Here is a 21,649-nt window from a genome sequence, read left to right as displayed (position 1 = left end):
AATCGAGTAAATATCAAATGTTGTAAAAATATAAATTTCAGACGCTCATAAAAATTTAATTTATGTTTCTTCTAGACATTTTTTTTTGATAGAGGTAGACAAACTTATGAGTAATCTTATATTACATTTTCAAATCTTAGATTTAAAAAGAAAAATTTTTATCAATTCTCAACTCAAAATAATTTGCTATTTTTCGTGATTTTTCCGTATTTTGTCAAAATATGAACTTTAAATGCTTATAAATAAAAACTGTGACTAAGGATTTTTAATTTTTTTCATCCGCCTTTGAAACAATAACCTAGGAGCCTTCTATTAAATTTTCAAGCTTTTTTACTCAACAGATAAAATTTTATTGATATTTATAGAAAAAAAAACTAAAAAAATTAAAAACTGACAATGGCCGTAAACAGCTCAAAAAGAGTCAAAATATTTGGAAAATGTTATGGTGTGTAGAAAATGCTAATATAAGCATTCAGTCAAAATTTCATGTCCCTACGGTCATTTTTTTTAGAGTTACACCAAAAACCAAAATCGATTTTCTCGAAAACAGATTTTGCGTAAAATTTCCCGTTTTTCCTTAATTTTTCTTTTGTTTTTCACGTCGCTTGTGAAAACTACTGGGAAATTTTTACTTTTGACCCCCCAAAGTACCAACTAGATTCACTTTCCTATAAGAAAAGTTACTATTGAAGAAAATCCAAGCACTTTTACTGTCCTAAAAGGTGATGACAGACACAAAAATAAAAAAAAAAATTAAAAATTAAAAAAAAATATTCTTTCAAAATGAGCGCCAAAAATATGTTTATAACAAATAATGTGTAATGTCCTTGTAGCTCGATATGATTGGTTGAGAATGTCAAATCAATGTTACCATATGATTACTCATTGCATCACTTAAAAAATAATAATAACGTTTATCAGTATTTCTATATGAATCATTTAGATTTAGAACAGAATTTGTTTTTAGATTTGCAATTAGGAATTTCTACAAATTTAAATAATTTAGTCGCATGTTTCAAACTTATTTCAAACTTATAAAAACAATAACATACATTGTGCGTTGATGTAAGCCGGTGTAGGTATTTTCACCAACCCGCTTTTATTTACGTATTATAAGGTGCAATAAAATAATGGAGAAAGATGATGAAAAATTCTTTTACGAAGATGAAGTGGCCACGGTGTCTTCAAAAACTGGTCTAGTAAAGTATGGTTTGGTTTTAACGACGAACAGATCGCGATCAGAAACCGAGTTAAAAAAGAGCTCATATAAGAATCATAATGAGATCAAAGTGATCTGGCATCCAAATGGTGCTGAAGAAATTATCTCTGATGATAAAGTATATTACCCATATATCGACAGTTTAAATGTTTTGAAACTAGACCCTTAATTGTTTTTTTAATTTCCTAGGTTGTGTTAATGGATCGATCATTAATGCCTGGTGATGTAGTACGTAAAGTTAGTGAAGGCAAGCCAAGTCAATTTGGATATTGTGAAAATATTGATATATATGCCACAGTAAAAATACTAAATACCAACAAAATAATAGAAAATATCAATTCCCGAAACTTTACTCACACAAAAGTATGTACATATTTAATATTTTAAATATTAGGCAACTATATTTACAAGTGATGGGCAACAATGTTGATATCGTGAGAAATTTTCGATATCGATATTATAGCCAATTTTATGTCGAGAATTATTGTAACAAGTTTTTTTTCTTATCTTCAATTAGCAATGTAAAGCAAATTTTTGAATTAATAAATATTAATTAAAATTAAATATTTATATTAACTATTTATTTTAATAAGTGATAACTAATGAGTACTAAGTAGTTAATATTTAAAATATTTTCGATATGATAACGATTATGTACAACTTACGATAGCTTATGATATCGCGATACAATATCTGAAAAATCGAAACGATATCAATACACAAAATCATAATATCGTTGTCCATCACTAATATTTACTTAAATAAATTAAAATTCTTTTAATTTCAATATATTATTTTGCTTTAAGCAATAATATTTTATTTTTATACTAAAGCTGGGTTCCCACGACTCATGTATTTGACAATTATATATGAATATAGTATATTATATATAAAATACTCAAATTTGTCAAATTACATGAATATTCAACTATACATTCCCTCTATTTGTGTATTTTATGATTATATAATATATTTCTTTGACTCATTTCAATTTACCAACAATCCGCTAAAAATCCGGCAAATAATAAATACCAAGTACTGATTATTCGTACTATTATTCAGTACATGGAGAGAATCACCAAATAGCAATATCCGTTGAGTATACGAGTTGTGGAGAACCTAGCTTAAAACTATCTTCTTTATAGCATAGTTGTAAGCTCTATTTGAGTGATTATTATTTTTGTAACTGTCATTCAGAAACAAACTATAAATTAATTTGCAACTTTAATAATCTACACTACTCAATGCAATACCCTTTTCCATACTTGCCCTGAATTTATATTAATTTAAAATAGGCAATATTATTACTATTACATCAGTTAATCGATGACTTAATAATGTGATACATATATATATCAATAAAATCAGTTCTTGTGTTCCTTAAATTGTCCAACTATCTCATATATCTATATTTATTATTTTGTATATCTTTAAGATATTTTCTATAACAAGTATATAATTTGTATTCTATTAGTGTAAAGTCAAGTGTTATAAAGTATGTATGATGCACATCTTATATATTGTAGAAAATGGAAATTGAATTTTCTTTTTATTGACATAAAATATTATTTTGATACATAATAACAGTTTTTGTTAATTTATTACTACACATTTTAGAAGTATAATTTGTTGATTATTACATTTTATTTATAGCCCTTCGCAATTGATTCCTCGGTTTTTTATGAATCATGGGTTGGTGGAGTTTATGATGTCAAATGTAAAGTTACATTTGTTTCACAAGATGGATCTATTTTTACATTAGAGGATCCATATAGACGAGACTTCATAAGTCTATCTACAAGTGATGTAAGTCAACTTTTATATTAATTATTCTTAAAAATACAAATTTGCAGAATATTCAAAATAAAAAAAATTTTTTAAACATTCCCTTTTTATTTTTTATTAATTATTACTTGTATTATGTATTACTAGGGCTCTGATTTTAAATCATATTATGCTTCTTTTTTCATATATGAGATATAAATCTAATTTTTAACCATACTTTTGTTTCATGTTATTCTAATTCCAAATGAACCAATTTATTTTTGATTTTTTCTATGTAAATACTGTTTTTGCTTTTCTATTGCATGTTTGCAAATATTCCAGCTGTGGCATTTTAATATGATTATTATGCTATAGTAATAAAAAAAAAATGTTACCACCCGGAACATGGACTAAATGGTTATTGGATTATTATTGTTTTCGTTGCATATATCTAGGAAAATAAATGGTAGTTAACTTTTTTTAATTTAAATTAATTTTTCGATTTTTTTTATTTAATTTTATACCTAGTTTAAGTTAGTTGTAGGACATACCTTTTTTGCTTTTACAAACAATTTTATGATTTTTGTTAATAATTGTGCTTTAAATCCGAACCCTATTTATTACCATTTATAAAATAGCTTAACAAATTTCTCTTGATTCTAATGTTTTAAAATTTTAGAGTTTTTCCATTGATGACAATGTTTTTTATCATGGGCAAAAATTAAAAATGTGTCTAGATTCCTTAGAAAGTGCAAAATTTTTAACTATCAGTAACCTAATGAAATGTTTATGGCACAATTATAAGAAGAATTTCAGCTATAAATTCGGGTCCAAGGTAATTAAATAAAGTAATTATATAAATGAGTTTTGATGTTCCCATCATACTATATATACCATACACATTTTTAGTGGGTCAAAGTTTATGTTCAAGATGTTATTGTATCATCAGTTGAAGTTGAATGGTACTGCCAAACATCAAGTAGAACAAAGCCGCGTGAAGAATATTGGCCAGAGAGATTATTTACTGGTGATAATTTGAAAAAGTAAATACTAAAGAAAAATTAATATTTATGTTTTAGGTACTTGTTAAATACAAACATGATAAATACCAAGTTATTGTATATATACCCCTGTTATAAGTCGGTTGACCTTAGCCTCGTACTCGTAGAGTTAGAATATAGATTTGATAATATTAAATTAACAAACACATTCTAATCAGTTATCAATAGGTTTTTAGTTTTTATTAATTAAACATGTACTGTGGCGGCACTTTCTCCATTCTCCTCTGTCCATCTTTCATTACTCATGTTAATTATACCTTAAAAGACCATAAAACACTCAATATTAACTTTTATTTGAAAAATCACAAAAAATATCACTACTAAAATGGTATTAATACAATTTGTCCATGTTAAATAGTTTTGAGTTACTACGTCCATAAAATCACACATGACGGCAATCCCTTCTAAATAGAAAGTGCTAATTTGCAGTTTCAGGATTGTACTTTGTTAATTCTAATTTACGATAACTCTTTCATTTCGTAATACTACTTGTTGTACAAATACTATTTTTTTTAATAACTATGACATCCGTACTTATGTTTATTAATATTTATTCATAACACTCTATCCAAGTTTATAAATACAGTTGGTGGCTGACTTGTGTGCAGGTGAGTGCCAATACTACACAACAGGGTAGATAGTTGATTAGGTGAGTGTAACAAACTAGTGTTTTTTTAACTTGAACAGAGTGTAGTCTTCCGCAGTATGAAATAGGTAGATAGTTAGATAGATATAGGTACTGGCCGTTGTAGAAAATAATATGCTGTATGTACTTTATGCTGGTTGGTGGTTATAAAATATAACTTATAATATTAATATGATTATTTATTATATTTGATGTCTTGTCTGAAATATTAGCAATATCCTTGATTATCTTAGATGGTATTGTGGTTACTATAATACTATTATAATTTCTGTAATTATAATTAATATCTGACCATGTTATGTTTTGCATATTTTTTTTAACATTATTAAAATGTTGGCTGAAAAAAATGGAAAACGATCAATATTTTGGATTCATTTTTTGGATATTTTGGATCATTCATGCTCCAACATGAACTCCTTAACTTACAAGCATTTATTTGGGAGCAGGACGAGAGATTAACCACTAACCATCAAACACACATACCAATTGTATAATTACCTCAAATATTGTGTTAAAAAAAAAAATTATCTAATATTTTTTACAATCGTGGATTATAAAACAAGTCACTATTTCATTCAAAATGCCATATTTTTTCCAAATCAATAGTCAACGAATTATTTATAAAATACAAATAACACTTATTAACATATTTATCTATTATCCATGTTCAAAATGTTTGCACCTTAAATTAAGTTCTTAGAGTAGTATCAACTACTTACCCTAACTACTCCATGTAAATATTTTTTTAATATTGTAATAAATAAAGTGAACATAAAATTGTACATGTAATTAAATGTTATGTTAAAAAAATGAATGTGCATAACATGGTATTGCAATGTGGATATTATTATACATAAATGCAAATAAATAGTTTGATATTATTTATTTTATTATGGAATAGCTCTAACTGTTTTTATATTTTTAGACTCAAAACTATCGATCTATTTGAGTCGTGTTCAATTCAAGTGGGAGACACACATTGGTATACAATTAAAGATACTGATAATTTGATGACAATGAAACAGTGGCGATCTAAATGTACAGAAACTTTTAATATTGGACCAGGTTCAATACATAGTAAAACTAATAAAGATAAGCACCACAACAAACTTTTAGGTACCAAAAAACCATTAAAGAGTTCACATCCTATTGAGTTGGATCCTATAAATATAGATGACTTATTAAGTACGTATATAGGTACATTAAATGAATGTAATGACAATGTTTATTTTTTATTTTAATGACAGTTTTTAATTTACATTTGATAAGATATTTAAGGTATTTCTTAAGGGGCAAAAATTCAAGCAATTTCTAATTATATGGAACGTCAGCTGTACAGAAAAATAAGATCAAACTAAGGGAGGGAGAGGAGGATATATCCCTCATGTTTTTTTTCAATGTTCAATAATAAAATGGTGCATGTTATAACATCGTTCAAAATAAATAAATAAAAGGAAGTAGATACAAACAATATTTTGATATTCTCATTACTTTGCCAAAGTATTTTTTTTAAAAAAGTCAATTTAATTGAAAAATCTCAACTAGCATTAGTACGATATAACATTGTGTATTTATAAATTATATTTTTTATTTTTGTAAGATTACTAGAAATGTAACAAAGTTTAAAAAGTGTAAAAATTACCTGAAAGAATAAATGATGCTCTTAAACTTCTAAACTCTTGAAAAATGCAAGAAAGGCATATTGTTGTTTCCGTAGTATGTGTCCAGTGGCGGGCTGAAAGGCTGAATTTTGCAAAGGGGGTGGTGCCACTCTGGAACTGTGGCATAGAATTACATGCTAGGGTCCGACCTCTTGGCTTTTTTTGCCACATTATTTACATCATAACTTGATGTTGGTGTTAGTAGCTAGTACTTAATAATGAAAATGCTTAATTTAAAATTTATGTTCAGTTCGCCACTGTTAGTATCTTGGAAAGCATCATGTAAAGTATTCAAGAAAAAATGATGCAAATGCGTATCATAATTGTTGACTAACTATATTACATTTTACTATATTATTTTATTCTAATATTCTATTGCAATTAAGTTTATTAGTTAATAATTTTAATGAGTTTTAATGCTTTTTAAATACCATATGATAATAATAATTAACTATTAGAATTATATGACAGTTAAAAAATGTATTGACTGTACAATGAATTATATTTTTTTTAAATCAACCTTATTATGTAATGTAATATAGATTAAATATCGGAAAAATTAATATGCTATTGAATATTGTTTTATAGGTACACAAAATGGATCTAGTAGAAACGTTTCAGCTGTCCTAACTCAGAGAAATGAAAGAATATTAAATAAGGAATATAAATTTACATTACTATCCAAAAAATGTGAATCTAAACCATCTACAAGCACAACCGGTAAAATAAAAATAATATTGTAATTGTAAATTATATTTCTTTAAATAGTGATGTTTTCACAAATATACTTGTAGGTTCCTAATATATTACTACAAAAACAGATGTAAAATATTCCAGTCACAATTTTTTTTATGAGCATAAATATTGATAAGATACATAAAATTCACGAAAATGTGCATATTATTTTGAGTTTCTAATAGACAAATTTTTTTTATTTAAACCTAAGATTTGAAAATGTAATACAAATTCCTCTTTAGTTTGTCTACCTTTATCAAAAAAAAAATGTCTACAAGCAAATCAAATTAAATTTTATATGAGTGTTTGAAGTTCATATTTTTACAATATTGGATATTCAATTGATTTCTCATGTAGCGGTTTTGTTATTTTGTTGTTATTCAAAAACGAAAAACTGTAAATACATAAAAATGGCACTGAATGTTTATATTTTTATTTTCTATACACAATACAATTTTCAAAATATTTTGACTTTTTTTGAGCTGTTTGCAGACATGGTCAGTTTTCAATTTTTTTTCTATATTTTTAAATAAAATTTTATTTGTTTGTTATAAAAGCATGACAATTTAATACAAGGCTCCTGATATATTGTTACTATAGCAGTTGAAAAATATAAAAACTTCATAGCATTTAAAGTTCAAATGTTGACAAAATTTAATATTTATTTTGTAGTTAAAAATGTATAAAATGTTCAACTTTTATAGCCAATGATTGAAAATTTGAAACAAGGTTCCACGTAAATAGGTTATATATAGTTTACTTTATTCACAATAATATTGTCAAATATACTTTGTAATATCATTGATTATAAATACTATGGATTGCTCACTGGCCAGTTTTTTGGTGTCACATGATTATATATTAGTCATCACAGTGATTTCTAATGTTATGAGCGATTGATTTTGACAACTTCCTAATTGGTCAATTAACTCAGTTGAAGTTACATAGTGATCGAGTCCATTTCTAGTATATTACTGTTAAAAATGTCAAAAGGTTAACCATCGTTAAGAGTATTTTTGTCCGTAATTTGAACTTTTCGGCTATACGATTCTGAATGGAGAGATGAATATATTGATTATAGGTAGATACCTATTATACAAAGTTGTGTGTTTTCTTTTTGTCACTTTACTGTGGCAGTTATTCATAAAACATCAATCGTAGACATTTGAAACAATCTTCTATTATTATTAATTATCATTATTTTATTTTTTATTAAAAATTGTGAACATATTCAATATACTAAAATATATAAGCTATTTACGCCACGATCTTAAATTATAACAACCAGTGACGTATTTACGGGGGGCGAGGAGGTTCATGTGGTCCGGACCCCCTCCCCTAATTGGCCCCATAAATATATATAATAAAGTATTCTGTAGCGGAGCGATTAAACGTTATCCTAAACCGAGCGGCCGTGGTTATGGGTTAGGGCTTGTGGTTAGTAATGTCGGGTAACGTTGTAATCGCTAGTAGTCACGTCACCTCGCCATCTACCAGGAGTAAATATTTTGTGACATCGAAAAACCCTCTAGTGAGCAATCCATAGTATTTATAGTTGATGGTAATATCATAGGCTGACTGACCGTCATCGCTCAGAATCGTTTTTCTTATACAATGATATTATATCATTGAATTCAAATTTAACATCATCCATTACAGTGACCCACTTGTAATCTACTGTACAGCAGAGCAACACCCACTTGCCCACCTTCTTTTTGTTTAATTTTTAAGTTTTGGACAACTTAAATCTGTCATGTGATTGAATAATTTTTTTTTTATGTGAACATTTCAGTTGAAAAATGTTAGAATGCTTAAATGTTAGTATGTTTAAATTTAGTAAAATGGCAGTTAGGGTAAGAAATGCATCACTATTTAAAAATCCTTAAATATTATAAAATAGTCTTTGTATTTAAAAGGTATGGTCTTTTAAGAACACATAAATAAACAATCATTGTTTGAATAAATGGTAAAAATAAGGTTTTAATGTTAAAAAAAAAACCATTCTGTTTAATGTATTACACAAATTTATTATATATTATAATATATTATATACTAAACTATTTTATAAAATTGAAATAAATTGCTTATATATTCTTTAGGCAATAGTTGTGTTCATATATTAAAATCAAACAGACTAAAAAGGAACCGTATGTGGAAATCATTAATTAAAAAAAGTAAACAATTCAATATACCTAAAGTAAAAACCAAACCAAATTCCAAAGTTGTAGTTGAGATTTGCTACACAAAATCTATGGTAGATGTTATATGGCAGGTATGTAATTGAATACATTTATATACTCTAAAATCTAAATAAGAATATACCAAGGATTGACCAAATCCAGTTTTTGGTATGCATGATCCTAACTTGGAGATTTCCAACTATAATTAATACCAAATCATTAGTAAATTTTCACAAAACCACAGAATATAATGTAAAACGTTGGATTCTACCTGGAGCACAACATATGGAAAATAAACTGCAGAACATTACTAAAAGTCATAAAGGAGGAATTATGATCATTTAAAATGCTTAGTTTATTAATTATTTAATATTTATATAATATAATATCCAGTATATTTTAGTTTATACCAAATCTATTTGTTTTGTAGGATGGTACTAAAGAAACGGGAGTTTCTTCCACTGATCTCTACCCAGTACAAACTCTCGATGACCTTGAGTTTTTTCCTGGCGATTTTGTTACTGAAAAAAGTCCTGCTTCTGATGTTTATGGTGTTGTAGAATCTGTGGACCATGCAGAACGCACTGCTCATATACAATGGTTTAAAGTTTATCCTGAAAATCCATCATTGTATGAATTAATTATGTTAATATTTCTTATAACCATTAATGCATCTAATACAACTGATTTTTAGGCCAAATCCTATTGAAAAGACTTATTTTAGTGTATATGACTTACGCGATCATCCGGATTTCCATTTTAAATCTGGTTGTCTCATTATACATATTAATCCTGATACAAATCCAGATTTAAATACCTTAACTGCTGGACAAGTATTAAGTGCAGGGCCTGATGGCAGGGTAATTTTTTTATACAATTCATTAAATAATAATATATTTGTGTAAATTGTAAACATTATTTGTGTACTGTTTTAATTATATAGATCTTAGTGATGTGGGTTAATGGTGAAAAAACCGAATGTTGGCCACAAGAATTATTTGTAGTCAAACTAAATGATGACGGCTTCAGTTTTCAAGATGAAGAATATGAGGATGAAGATGATGATGCACCTCTTGCTGTTGAAGATGACTTATCTGAAGATTGGATGTCAATAACCAGCCCTGGATCATCTAAGTAAGTTGAACTTATATTTAGCTACGTTAAAATGACCTAAATAATCATAAAAACATTACAATCTTATTGCATAAAATAATTTAATTGTAAGTGTCTTATTCAAAATATATATTCTTAATGCTATATTTTTCCAAGTAATTTTGTTTTAATATTTTATTTGTATATGTTATATAGTAAAAGCTGTGACCAAGTACACAATGAGCGGAAATATGCAAGACTATTAGTCCAATTACTAGAGCAATCTGCTACGAGTATAAATTTATTTCTAGATGCTGTTAAACAAAATTGTGACATGGATAAAGTTCTTAAATTAAAAAAAGCTTTGGAACAATATAGGTAATTTGTCGATTAAATTTAAATGGTTTTAAATTTATTTGAAGTATAAAAATGATATACTGATACATAGGTTAGGATTTAACGTTAGTTCGTTTTTGCCAACTTCAGAATTTAAAGAAAAAGAAAAAGAAATAGAAACATGGTACAAGGATCTCATGGATAATATCTCAAAATTAATAAACAAAATAATCTCAAGAATAGGTATTATATTTTATTGTTTTTAATTTCATAGATCACATGATTTATATTATATATGTGTATGATCTTATAGTCCATGCCAAACAGACTGGCGGTGGTGACTCCGCTCCCAGCCGACACTAGCAATCAAAAGGGTATATTTTGGGTAACTTTCACACACAAAAACCACAAAATTCCCATTGGTGTGTAGGTATAGCACGCCAAATAAATTTGTAGTACCAGCTGTAGAACGCCTCACATTGGATGGAGTCACCAACCGCTAGTTTGTTTAACGTGGACTCTATATAGATGGAGCCATAATTAGCTGACAGAACTAGATTGATAGCACTATTACTGTACAGGTGTACACACATAATTTTGTCATAGAATTAAATTATTTCAAAGTAATTAATAGATAGTTTGTGTATTGTATATACCTAACTGTTTTGTGATGATAAGTCAGATGGTTAAAAGTTGCATATTTACGTAACATGATCAATAATGACTCCATTCTTGATATAATATGATCTATATTTATTTTATAATCAATTGTATATTTTTACAGATATTAAAGAGAGAGAAGAAAGAGAATTAGTTGAAGAAGAAGAACTGTCATATGAGATTTTAATTAAAGTAAATAATTGAAATATCATTTAAGTTCATACTATTTAGTATTTTATATTGAATTGATTTATGCCGAGTTGCATGAAAAATCACTAAACATTTAATGAATAGTATAGCTATAATTGGCTCCTTCAACATGATTTAGTGGTCCATTATTTGGTCTATAATTGGTCCATTGAATTTCATTGTAGCATTAAATTAAACAAATTTTCAAGTAACCCGGCACTAATTACTTATTTATTTATAGGACAGTGTAACTAAATTAAAACAGTTTGTGTCAGATTTCATAAAGAAAGTTAATCTTGTTTTAAATGAATCATATCGTTCTAAGTATGGAATAATAAAACATTGTGATACAAAAGATGAAAGCGATGACTTTAGTCTTGAAATAATGGATGTTACTGAGCCAGCATCTGTACTTCCAGTAATTGAACCACATCCTGCCGAATGTCGTTTTATTACATTGGATACAGAACCAGTATACGAAGTAACCAAACCTGAATATAACCAAAGTATAACCAAACCTGAAGAAGCTGGAGGTTTGTACAGACTATAAATCCCTACATTTGTATTTACTACATAGTAATCAAAATCTTAAAACATTTTTTTATTTTTCATAAAAAATTGCTAACGTTGTGAATCAAAGAAGAAAATCCCTTCTCAATTTACATTACGTTTATATTTCCCACAACCAATTATTTCACATTAAAAATCATAAACCAATTTTAGTAAAAAAATAAAAATAATATTGTGAAAACAAATAGTTTAACTGCTGTAAATAAAGTTTTGAGTATACAGCATAATGGGTATGTTAAATTTTATAAAACCATTCGCTGTTGTATACATAAAAATAATTATAAGTTTGAGAGATCGAATATTTCTAAGGGTAATATTTGATTTATAATATTAATAATTTCTTAATCCGGTAGTTTGAACTATTTTTTTCCAAATAAATTGAATATAAATCTTTTAGATTCTGAGCGAAGCGATGAATATATTGATTTTATAATGATTTGTGTTTTTTTTTTTTTTATTTATTTTTTTTATTTTTTTTTATTTTTGTGTCTGTCATCACCTTTTAGGACAGTAAAAGTGCTTGGATTTTCTTCAATAGTAACTTTTCTGATAGAAAGTGAATCTAGTTGGTACTTTGGGGGGTCAAAAGTAAAAATTTCCCAGTAGTTTTCACAAGCGACATGAAAAACAAAAGAAAAATTAAGGAAAAATCTGTTTTCGAGAATTTTGGTTTTTGGTGTAACTCTAAAACAAATGACCGTAGGGACATGAAATTTTTACTGAATGTTTATATTAGCATTTTCTATACACCATAAAATTTTGAAAATATTTTGACTCTTTTTAAGCTGTTTACGGCCATTGTCAGTTTTCAATTTTTTTAGTTTTTTTTTCTATAAATATCAATAAAATTTTATCTGTTGGGTAAAAAAGCGTGAAAATTTAATATAAAGCTCCTGATACATCGTTCTTATAGCAGTTGAAAAATATTAAAAATACATAGGCACAATTTTTTTTTATAAGCATTTAAAGTTCAAATTTTGACAACATTTATCAAATTTATAATTTATTAATTATTTTGTGGTTAAAAATTTATAAATTTTTAACTTTTATGGCTAAGGATTGAAAATTTAAAACAAGGCTCCACGTAAATAGGTTATATATAAATTACTTTATTCACAATAATATCATCAAATATACTTGGTAAAATCATAGGCTGACTGACCGTTTTCGCTCAGAATCGTTTTTCTTATACAATGATATTATATCATTGAATTCAAATTTAACACCATCCATTACAGTGACCCACTTGTAACCTACTGTACAGCAGAGCGACATCCACTTATCGACCTTTTTTTTTTGTTTATTGAACAAAAATTTATATTGACAATCTTTATTTACATGTAGTACAATAAGTAAATGGGATGTGGGTTGATTAGCGGGAAGGGGAAGTCACCCAATGGTAGCGCCCCGTGAAAATCGATTTCAGGAGAGAGTAGGTTTCTACCAGTTCATTTTCAGGCACCTGGGTGGATTACCTGGGATTTGTTTGGATGATAGTTGAGTGATTATAGGATTTGAGTGAGTGCTGTATGTTTTGTGTGTTTTTTGTAAGTGATCATAGCACGATTATTTAAGGTTGGAATGCAGATGTATATATGAAGTGATTCATTGGTTATATACCTGACATTAATCGTAGACATATAGACTGAAATGCCAAAATTGTTCTGGTATTTGACGGTTTGGCAGAACCCCAAAGTTGAATGCCATAGTACCACATGGGTCTTAGAAGAGCCATGTAGATTGTTCTTTTGGTTTTTGTGAGAGCTTTGAGCGGAATAAGGGTCGAAGAAGGTGAAGTCTCGAATTGAGAGCTTTATGCTTGTTTTTTAATTGGGGACCCCATGTAAGACGTTTGTCAAAAATTAAACCCATTTAGCCATACGGCAGAATATTTCTAAGGGTAATATTTGATTTATAATATTATTAATAATTTCTTAATCCGGTAGTTAGAACTATTTTTTTCCAAATAAATTGAATTTAAATCTAACTGCTGAATTATATGAAACTATATTCATGGTATGAATAGTTTAAAATTAGTCTAAATATTTTGAACATTTCATTGCGAATAGAAAATGATAATAATATAAGAAGTAGCGGTAAGTTTTATTCCTTACGGTTAATATTCTTTTAATTTGGATAAAATAGCCCTAAATGTAAGTTTGTAAAGCAGAGACAATTCATGCGTGTTTGGTGTCCTCTTAAGCATGTTTCACACGGGCATGTATTATACCTGCGCATTTAGTTTATTTGCACCACCCCAATGATGTTGTGTTTCCCATTCAGTGACGCTTATTAACTTAACCAATGTGTACCGAAAGGTGTGCATTTCATACTCACACATACAATACGCGTAAAAAGGGCTGTAGTTTATATATTAAAATCTAAAGTCAAAAAAATGAAATGATTTTTAATTTTATCTATTCTATTTTACAGTTTTTGATGTGGTAGAAACACTTATGGATAATTCACATAAATATATCAATGATAAAGATAATTTAAATCCATCGTTACCAAAAGTTATTGCCAAAGACATCCAAATACTTCAAAAAAGTTTACCGGCAGGAATTTGGGTGAAAACTTTTGAAAATCGTGTGGTAATATTTTACATTTTTGAATATAAAATTAAATAAGTTTATTAATTTAGCAATATTAAAGTATTATTATTTGAATAATAGTTAGAAGAAGTTGACAAAATAATAATTTTTTTTCTATCTGTAACTTAATTATTTATTATTTTAGGATTTGTTTTCTATAATGATTAGAGGACCAGAAAAAACTCCATATGCTGGTGGTTTGTTTCTATTTGATGTCAAAATTCCACCTACATATCCAATCCTACCTCCACTATGTCATTATTATAGCTATTGTGACGACCGGTTGAATCCAAATCTATACGAAGATGGAAAAGTATGCCTTAGTCTTTTGGGTACTTGGTCTGGTCATGGTGTTGAATTATGGTCACCTAATGATTCAAATTTATTACAGCTTCTAGTATCAATACAAGGTGGTGATAATGCATTTTTATACTTACTCCAATATTAATATTTTATAATTGTTTCAGGACTGATATTGGTGAGTGAACCATATTATAATGAAGCTGGATTTGATTCCCAGCGAGGTCAAAAGCTTGCAAAAGAAAACTCTCGTGTTTACAACGAAATGGCTCTGATCAAAGTAGTGCAGTCTATGACAAATATGTTAAAGATGAATAATTCGTAAGTTAAAACAAAAAAGAATTGTTAACCCTTTGACTACTGCATTAAATTAATTTTATTGGAAATAGTTTTTTTTATTGGAGATTTCCATTCTATTTGCTGTAAATAAGAAGAAATCGAATACTCAATAACAGGATTTCAGTGATGTTTAGTGCTTTCGTGTATACGCAACAGCAATAGTCAAAGGGTTAAATATATTTTTCATTTATAATTTAGTTAATATAAAGGTTATATTAAAGTTATGGAAAAATTAAAATATTGATTAATTTATAGCTAATTTTCCAGGGTTATTCAAGTTGTATAATATGAAACTAATTTTATTAGATTTATGTATGCTATTAAAATATATAACAGGGTTCACTAAATAGTGGCCCGCACACAAACTTTATCCGGCAGGCAGATGAAAAAAAAATTAAAAACCGTTAATACACGTTTTAGTGTTGTAATTTACCACAACATCTGCATTCACAGTAACTTTTTAGTTTGGCTACTTAATAAAAGTTAGTTAATTAATTAACTTAATTATTGATATCTGCAATTTTGGTGTCCCACAAATAATTTCCTTATGTGGCCCTTCAAAAATATCAATTGGTGACCCGTTATATTTTATACAATCAGAAATTTCAATTATAATTTTTCACAGTGGCAGCGTTCTCAGGATTTTTTATAGGTGGTAAAAAAAATTGATAACAAATATTCTTAATTTCAATTAATATTATTTTTACTGTCGCATATTTAAAAAACTGTCATTTATAAAAATAGGTTTATCAATTTTTCTTGACTTCAAACACAAATGCCAACAAAATGTTAACTCATTGAGATGGTTCTACACATTTTTTTAAGCTAGGAAAAATTAAAAGTATATAGGTAAATTTTATTATATAGGTCATTTATATAAGTCAATTTACTCTTTATTACATGAAAATGTTCTCTTACAAGCCAAAATAGACACTGATATGTTGAATAATATTTTCAATAATTTAAATGTATTGGGAGATATTGAATGAACATAATATTATAAGTTATAAGTTATAACATAAAGGCTGCTTTAAGAAATTTATAAATCTTTCAGTTTTGCCGTTTTGCGTGCAATATTCTTAGTTTAGCAATAACAGTTTGAAAGTCATAAGACATAGTTGAATATAATAAGTTTTTCAGATGGTTGACACTCAGAAAATAAATAACAAATTAAAAATGGTTTACCAATTATCACAGAGTACATATCATTTACCACTATGCAGTAAGTGCATGGAAAATTGAAAAATACTCCAATATTAAATTTACTTGAGATTTTAAAAAAGCCTCCGTTATTTCTACATCATCATAATAACTTTTTAGATTCTGAGCAAAGCTTTTTTTAATTTTTCTAATTTTTTGTTGTGTCTGTCATCACCTTTTAGGACAGTAAAAGTGCTTGGATTTTCTTCAACAGTAACTTTTCTGATAGGAAAGTGAATCTAGTTGGTACTTTGGGGGGTCAACAGTAAAAATTCTCAGTAGTTTTCAAACGCGACATGAAAAACAAAAGAAAAATTAAAGGAAAACGGAAATTTTTACGCAAAATCAGTTTTCTAGAAAATCGATTTTGGTTTTTGATGCAACTCTAAAACCAATGACCGTACATGAAATGTTGACTGAATGTTTATATTTGCATTTTCTATACACCATAACATTTTCCAAATATATTGCCTTATTATGAGCTGTTTACGGACATTTTTAGTTTCCATTGTTTTTAGTTTTTTTTTTTCTATAAATATCAATAAAATTTTATATGTTGGGTAAAAAAGCTTGAAAATTTAATAGAAGGCTCCTAGGTTATTGTTTCAAAGGCAAATGAAAAATCCTTATTCACAGTTTTTATTTATAAGCATTTAAAGTTCAAATCTTGACAAAATTCCAAAAAATCACGAAAATTAGCAAATTATTTTGAGTTGAGAATTCATAAAAATTTTTCTTTTTGAATCTAAGATTTGAAAATGTAATACAAGATTATCCATAAGTTTGTCTACCTTTATCAAAAAAAAAAATGTCTACAAGAAAGTCAAATTTAATTTTTATGAGCGTTTGAAATTCATATTTTTACAACATTTGATATTCACTCGATTTCTCATGTAACAATTTTCTTATTTTGTTGTAATTAAAAAACAAATGACAATAGATACTTGAAAATTTCACTGAATTTTTATATTAGCACTTTCTATACACGATAAAATTTTGAAAATAATTTGACTCTTTTTGAGCTGTTTACGGACATAGTCAGTTTTTAATTTTTTCTAGTTTTTTTTTCTATAAACATTAATAAAATTGTATTTGTTGGGTAAAAAAGCGTGAAAATTTAATAAAAGGTTCCTGATATTGTTCTAATAGCAGTTGAAAAATATTAAAAATGTGTCAATTTTTTTTATAAGCATTTAAAGTTCAAATGTTGACAAAATTTATCAAATTTATAATTTAATAATTATTTTGTAGTTAAAAATGTATAAAATGTGAAACTTTTATGGCTAAGGATTGAAAATTTAAAACAAGGTTCCACGTAAATAGGTTATATATAAATTACTTTATTCACAATAATATCATCAAATATACTTGGTAATATCATAGACCGTTTTCGCTCAGAATCGATTTTTCTTATACAATAATATTATATCATTGAATTCAAATTTAACACCATCCATTACAGTGACCTACTTGTAACCTACTGTACAGCAGAGCGACATCCACTTACCCACCTTTTTTTATCTCATTTTGGCGCTTAATGTCTTCTACCGGTTAAAAATCTTAGTCCCACTGAAATTTTAATGGATTTCCGACAGTGTAATACGTTCCGTTTTAGACAAATTTTTTTTATAAGCATTTAAAGTTCAAATTTTGACAAAATTTATCAAATTTATAATTTAATAATTATTTTGTAGTTAAAAATTTATAAAATGTTCAACTTTTATAGCTAAGGATTGAAAATTGAAAACAAGGCTCTTAGGCTCCACGTAAATAGGTTATATTATATAAATTACTTTATTCACTATAATATCATCAAATATACTTGGTAATATCATAGGCTGGCTGACCATTTTTGCACAGAATCGTTTTTCTTATACAATGATATTATATCATTGAATTCATATGTAACACCATCCATTACAGTGACCCACTTATAACCTACTGTACAGCTGAGTAACATCCACTTACCCCAGGGGCGGAGTGGGAACCAAATCCAGGCCGGGAGTTTAAAATTTATCCAGGCCACCCACCAAAAATTTTTTTCTCGCTACGCTCGAATTTTGTTTTTCTATTCACCTATTTCATAACTATTATATAAGTAGATTTAATTCTAGTGCAATTTATAACTTGAAAAAAAAATTAATTTTTTTCAATGAGTTAAGTTAATTTTTTTTTTTTTGTTAACTTTTAAATTTAACTGAACCTGAAAGCAATTTAATTTAATTAACTTAACTAGCCAGACTTAATTATTTTCATTAAATTGCCCACCTTTTATTAATATACTACTAATACCTGAATGTCTGAAAAATAAAATTTGTAGGCATAGTTTAATAGTTGAAACCAACGAAATATTAATAATTAATAATTATATATTGTGTTTTCATGGTTTAGGTATAGTAGGTATAAGGTAATAAGTAATAAATAAATACATAAATTATAAACAATATAATACAAATTAAAAATGGTTTATACATTTATAATAATAATTTAAATAATAGTTTAGATTTCTCACCAACTGCATTTCTGATAATATTATTATCAATTTCCATGAGAATTTTATTTTCAATGGCCATTAGCATAAAAGACTCAAGATGTTCATTGGTCATTGAATTTCTCAGCCGGTTTTTTAAATATTTCAATGTTGAGAATGACCAGAAACTTGCGTAACAGGGAGGGTTAAAATATATTGATATGCTATAGTTAATGTCGGGTAAGCATTTGCAAATAAATTATATTTAATTAAAACATTATAACAACATATTACACAGTTCTTAGGTAGGTGTACCTTTTAGAAAAAATGAATCTAATTGATTACATTTTTCATCACATTTTGCAAGTAATTTTTTGTTTTTTTCGCGATCTCTTCCTGCCACCCCTTTCCTTTTTTTATTCATAATTACAATATAATATTGTACGATCAATAATATAAAACTTAAATTTTCATTAGAGAGCAAACAAATCAACATGTTAACAACAGCTGGATTAATAAAAGGAAAAACGTGGATAAACGACACTGTCGACACGCTCAACAACAAGTGAACAGTGTACAAATATCAAACACTAATGACTAATTTGTTTGGGCTTATTATAGATATTATTTAAAAAAATAACAATGACCAAAGTAAAGGGACCAATAATACAAAATTAATATGTATTATCATTAATATTGATTATATTATTATAAATACTAATATTTTAGACATTATTAGTATTATTAGTTATTATTAGCCATTAGGCATTGGCGCATTGCTATATTCGTCACCACTCTGCAGTCCTACTACAGTCTATAGATAAAGGGTACAGATAAACAACTTGTCGGTTCAACAGGTGGAAATACGTCGAATCTGGGTGTCATGTTATAAAAATAACCAGCCTATATCAATATAATATTGCTTTAATTTTATTTAATGTCTATATTTATGTACCAAATATTTTGTAATTTTATATCCAAAGCTTTCTCATACGAGTATACGATTGTACGAGGCTATTACAATGTTCTATTATTACATTAATAATATTTGTAATACAATAGTTTAATAGACACACATTTTTGACACATTTAGCATTTAGCATTAACTAATATTTTGTAAATTAAATTAAATTAAAAAAAAAAAATCTAACAAAATGGCCAGGCCACCAGGCCATAGTATGGTCCAGGCCATCTGGAAAATTCCCATTTCCAGACCGGCCACTCCGCCCCTGACTTACCCACATTTTATTAATTTTAATGATTTTTTATTTTTCATATAGAGACGTTAAAAATGCAGGGTATTTTAAAGAAGAAATACTGGAACACGTAAAAACACATGGTCCAAAGTATGTTTTTTTTGTATAGTTTAACTATGTAGTAGAATGATTTTAATTGTAATATGACATATTTATCAATATTTTAGGTTAATCAATACAATTGAAAATTGGATTAAAATGTCTGAAAAAGAATTAACTGAAGGTAATAACTATTAATTCAACAATTATTAGTTCATTATATGTTATAATTTATATGTATTAGATTGATACAGTTTACACCAAATATTAGTATTTATTATTCAGTACATATAAATTATAATACTATTATTTTTTTTGTCATATTTAATTTTTAGATGAAAAACTTGTTCCTGGATATCCATTATTACCACTTTCCAAGGGTTTTTGCCTATCAATCATCAAAGCACTAAAAGATTACAAAGAAGTATTGATTTCCATGAATATCATATTCAAATAATCATAATAATAACTCTTTTATCCTGTTCAAAGGAAAACATATGCAAACATACGTTTCATATTAAAGTTATTGTTTCTATATACCATTTTTAAATTTATTTATTCTTTATGTTCAACTTCTCTAGCTTTCAACGTATTTAAGTATAATTTATTAAGTTATATTATCTGTTATTCACCAACTACTTCATATTTAGACGAGAAAATAAATATGTGATTATAGAAAATGTAAACTACATACAAAACAATTTTAACTATAGTAAAGTAAATATTGTTAAATATTTTTATTCCATTTGTTGTATTGTTTAATTTTTTTGTTTATTTTGTCATGTACATTATTTGTAAACTATTGTTAATTTTGTTTTATGCCTTAAACATATTACATTATAGGCTTTTGAAACATGTAAAATTAAATATTTTTTCTACTTAATTATAGTAACGTAAACATAAAAACTGCTAATTTGTTTTTTTTTTCATATAATAACCCTTTTTACAGTGAATACTGTGTGTCTACGTATTATAAAATATTTTAATAATTGATGTATGTCATGAGTCAAATAGTGGTTAGGTATTAAATACTGATACAACTACAAAATATATTATTCTTTGAATATTTTATTTATAGCATAGTATGAATGTTGATTTTGAATTTTGTGCTATTCACTTAAAAAATTAAATGCATCATTTTTATTATTGGGAATAGTGATTGTGAAAAATATATTATTGAGAACAATTTTTTTTCTTCACTTGTATCTTTGTCATCATTATATTTCAGATCATAGTAATTTTAGCAACTAGCAATATATATTTATATACTATTATAGTATATAATTTCGCAATTGTACTTTGAATCTAGAATTAATTAATGAAAACTATTTTACTATT

The 21,649-nt window shown here is 26.9% G+C and overlaps 1 protein-coding gene across 1 annotated transcript; it reads left to right on the top strand.

Moving 5' to 3' along the window:
• The first annotated feature begins 930 nt into the window (after positions 1 to 930).
• On the top strand, positions 931 to 21,227 carry LOC132938407 ((E3-independent) E2 ubiquitin-conjugating enzyme UBE2O-like). The gene is made up of 21 exons (XM_061005223.1): positions 931 to 1,337; positions 1,409 to 1,582; positions 2,873 to 3,025; positions 3,663 to 3,818; positions 3,893 to 4,026; positions 5,616 to 5,875; positions 6,940 to 7,071; positions 9,186 to 9,358; positions 9,697 to 9,896; positions 9,961 to 10,126; positions 10,210 to 10,400; positions 10,575 to 10,736; positions 10,807 to 10,937; positions 11,479 to 11,546; positions 11,785 to 12,076; positions 14,547 to 14,707; positions 14,853 to 15,117; positions 15,175 to 15,328; positions 20,297 to 20,362; positions 20,440 to 20,495; positions 20,647 to 21,227. Exons 1-21 carry the CDS (start codon positions 1,131 to 1,133, stop codon positions 20,766 to 20,768), a joined length of 3,423 nt encoding a protein of 1,140 aa, XP_060861206.1. The 5' UTR covers positions 931 to 1,130; the 3' UTR covers positions 20,769 to 21,227.
• The last annotated feature ends 422 nt before the right edge of the window (positions 21,228 to 21,649 follow it).

This window comes from Metopolophium dirhodum, chromosome 2, assembly GCF_019925205.1.
Source record: "Metopolophium dirhodum isolate CAU chromosome 2, ASM1992520v1, whole genome shotgun sequence".
Lineage (NCBI taxonomy): Eukaryota > Metazoa > Arthropoda > Insecta > Hemiptera > Aphididae > Metopolophium > Metopolophium dirhodum.
Note: the sequence above shows the minus strand (reverse complement) of the source record. Positions and strands in the feature narration are given on the sequence as shown.

What these genes read in the sequence shown, in the direction of transcription:
- LOC132938407 (XM_061005223.1), top strand. Translation starts at nt 1,131, where the DNA reads ATGGAGAAAGATGATGAAAAATTCTTTTACGAAGATGAAGTGGCCACG. An exon ending in CATATGAGATTTTAATTAAA is followed by an intron (nt 11,547 to 11,784) that starts GTAAATAATTGA and finishes ATTTATTTATAG; the next exon opens with GACAGTGTAACTAAATTAAA. An exon ending in ATGTTAAAGATGAATAATTC is followed by an intron (nt 15,329 to 20,296) that starts GTAAGTTAAAAC and finishes TTTTTCATATAG; the next exon opens with AGACGTTAAAAATGCAGGGT.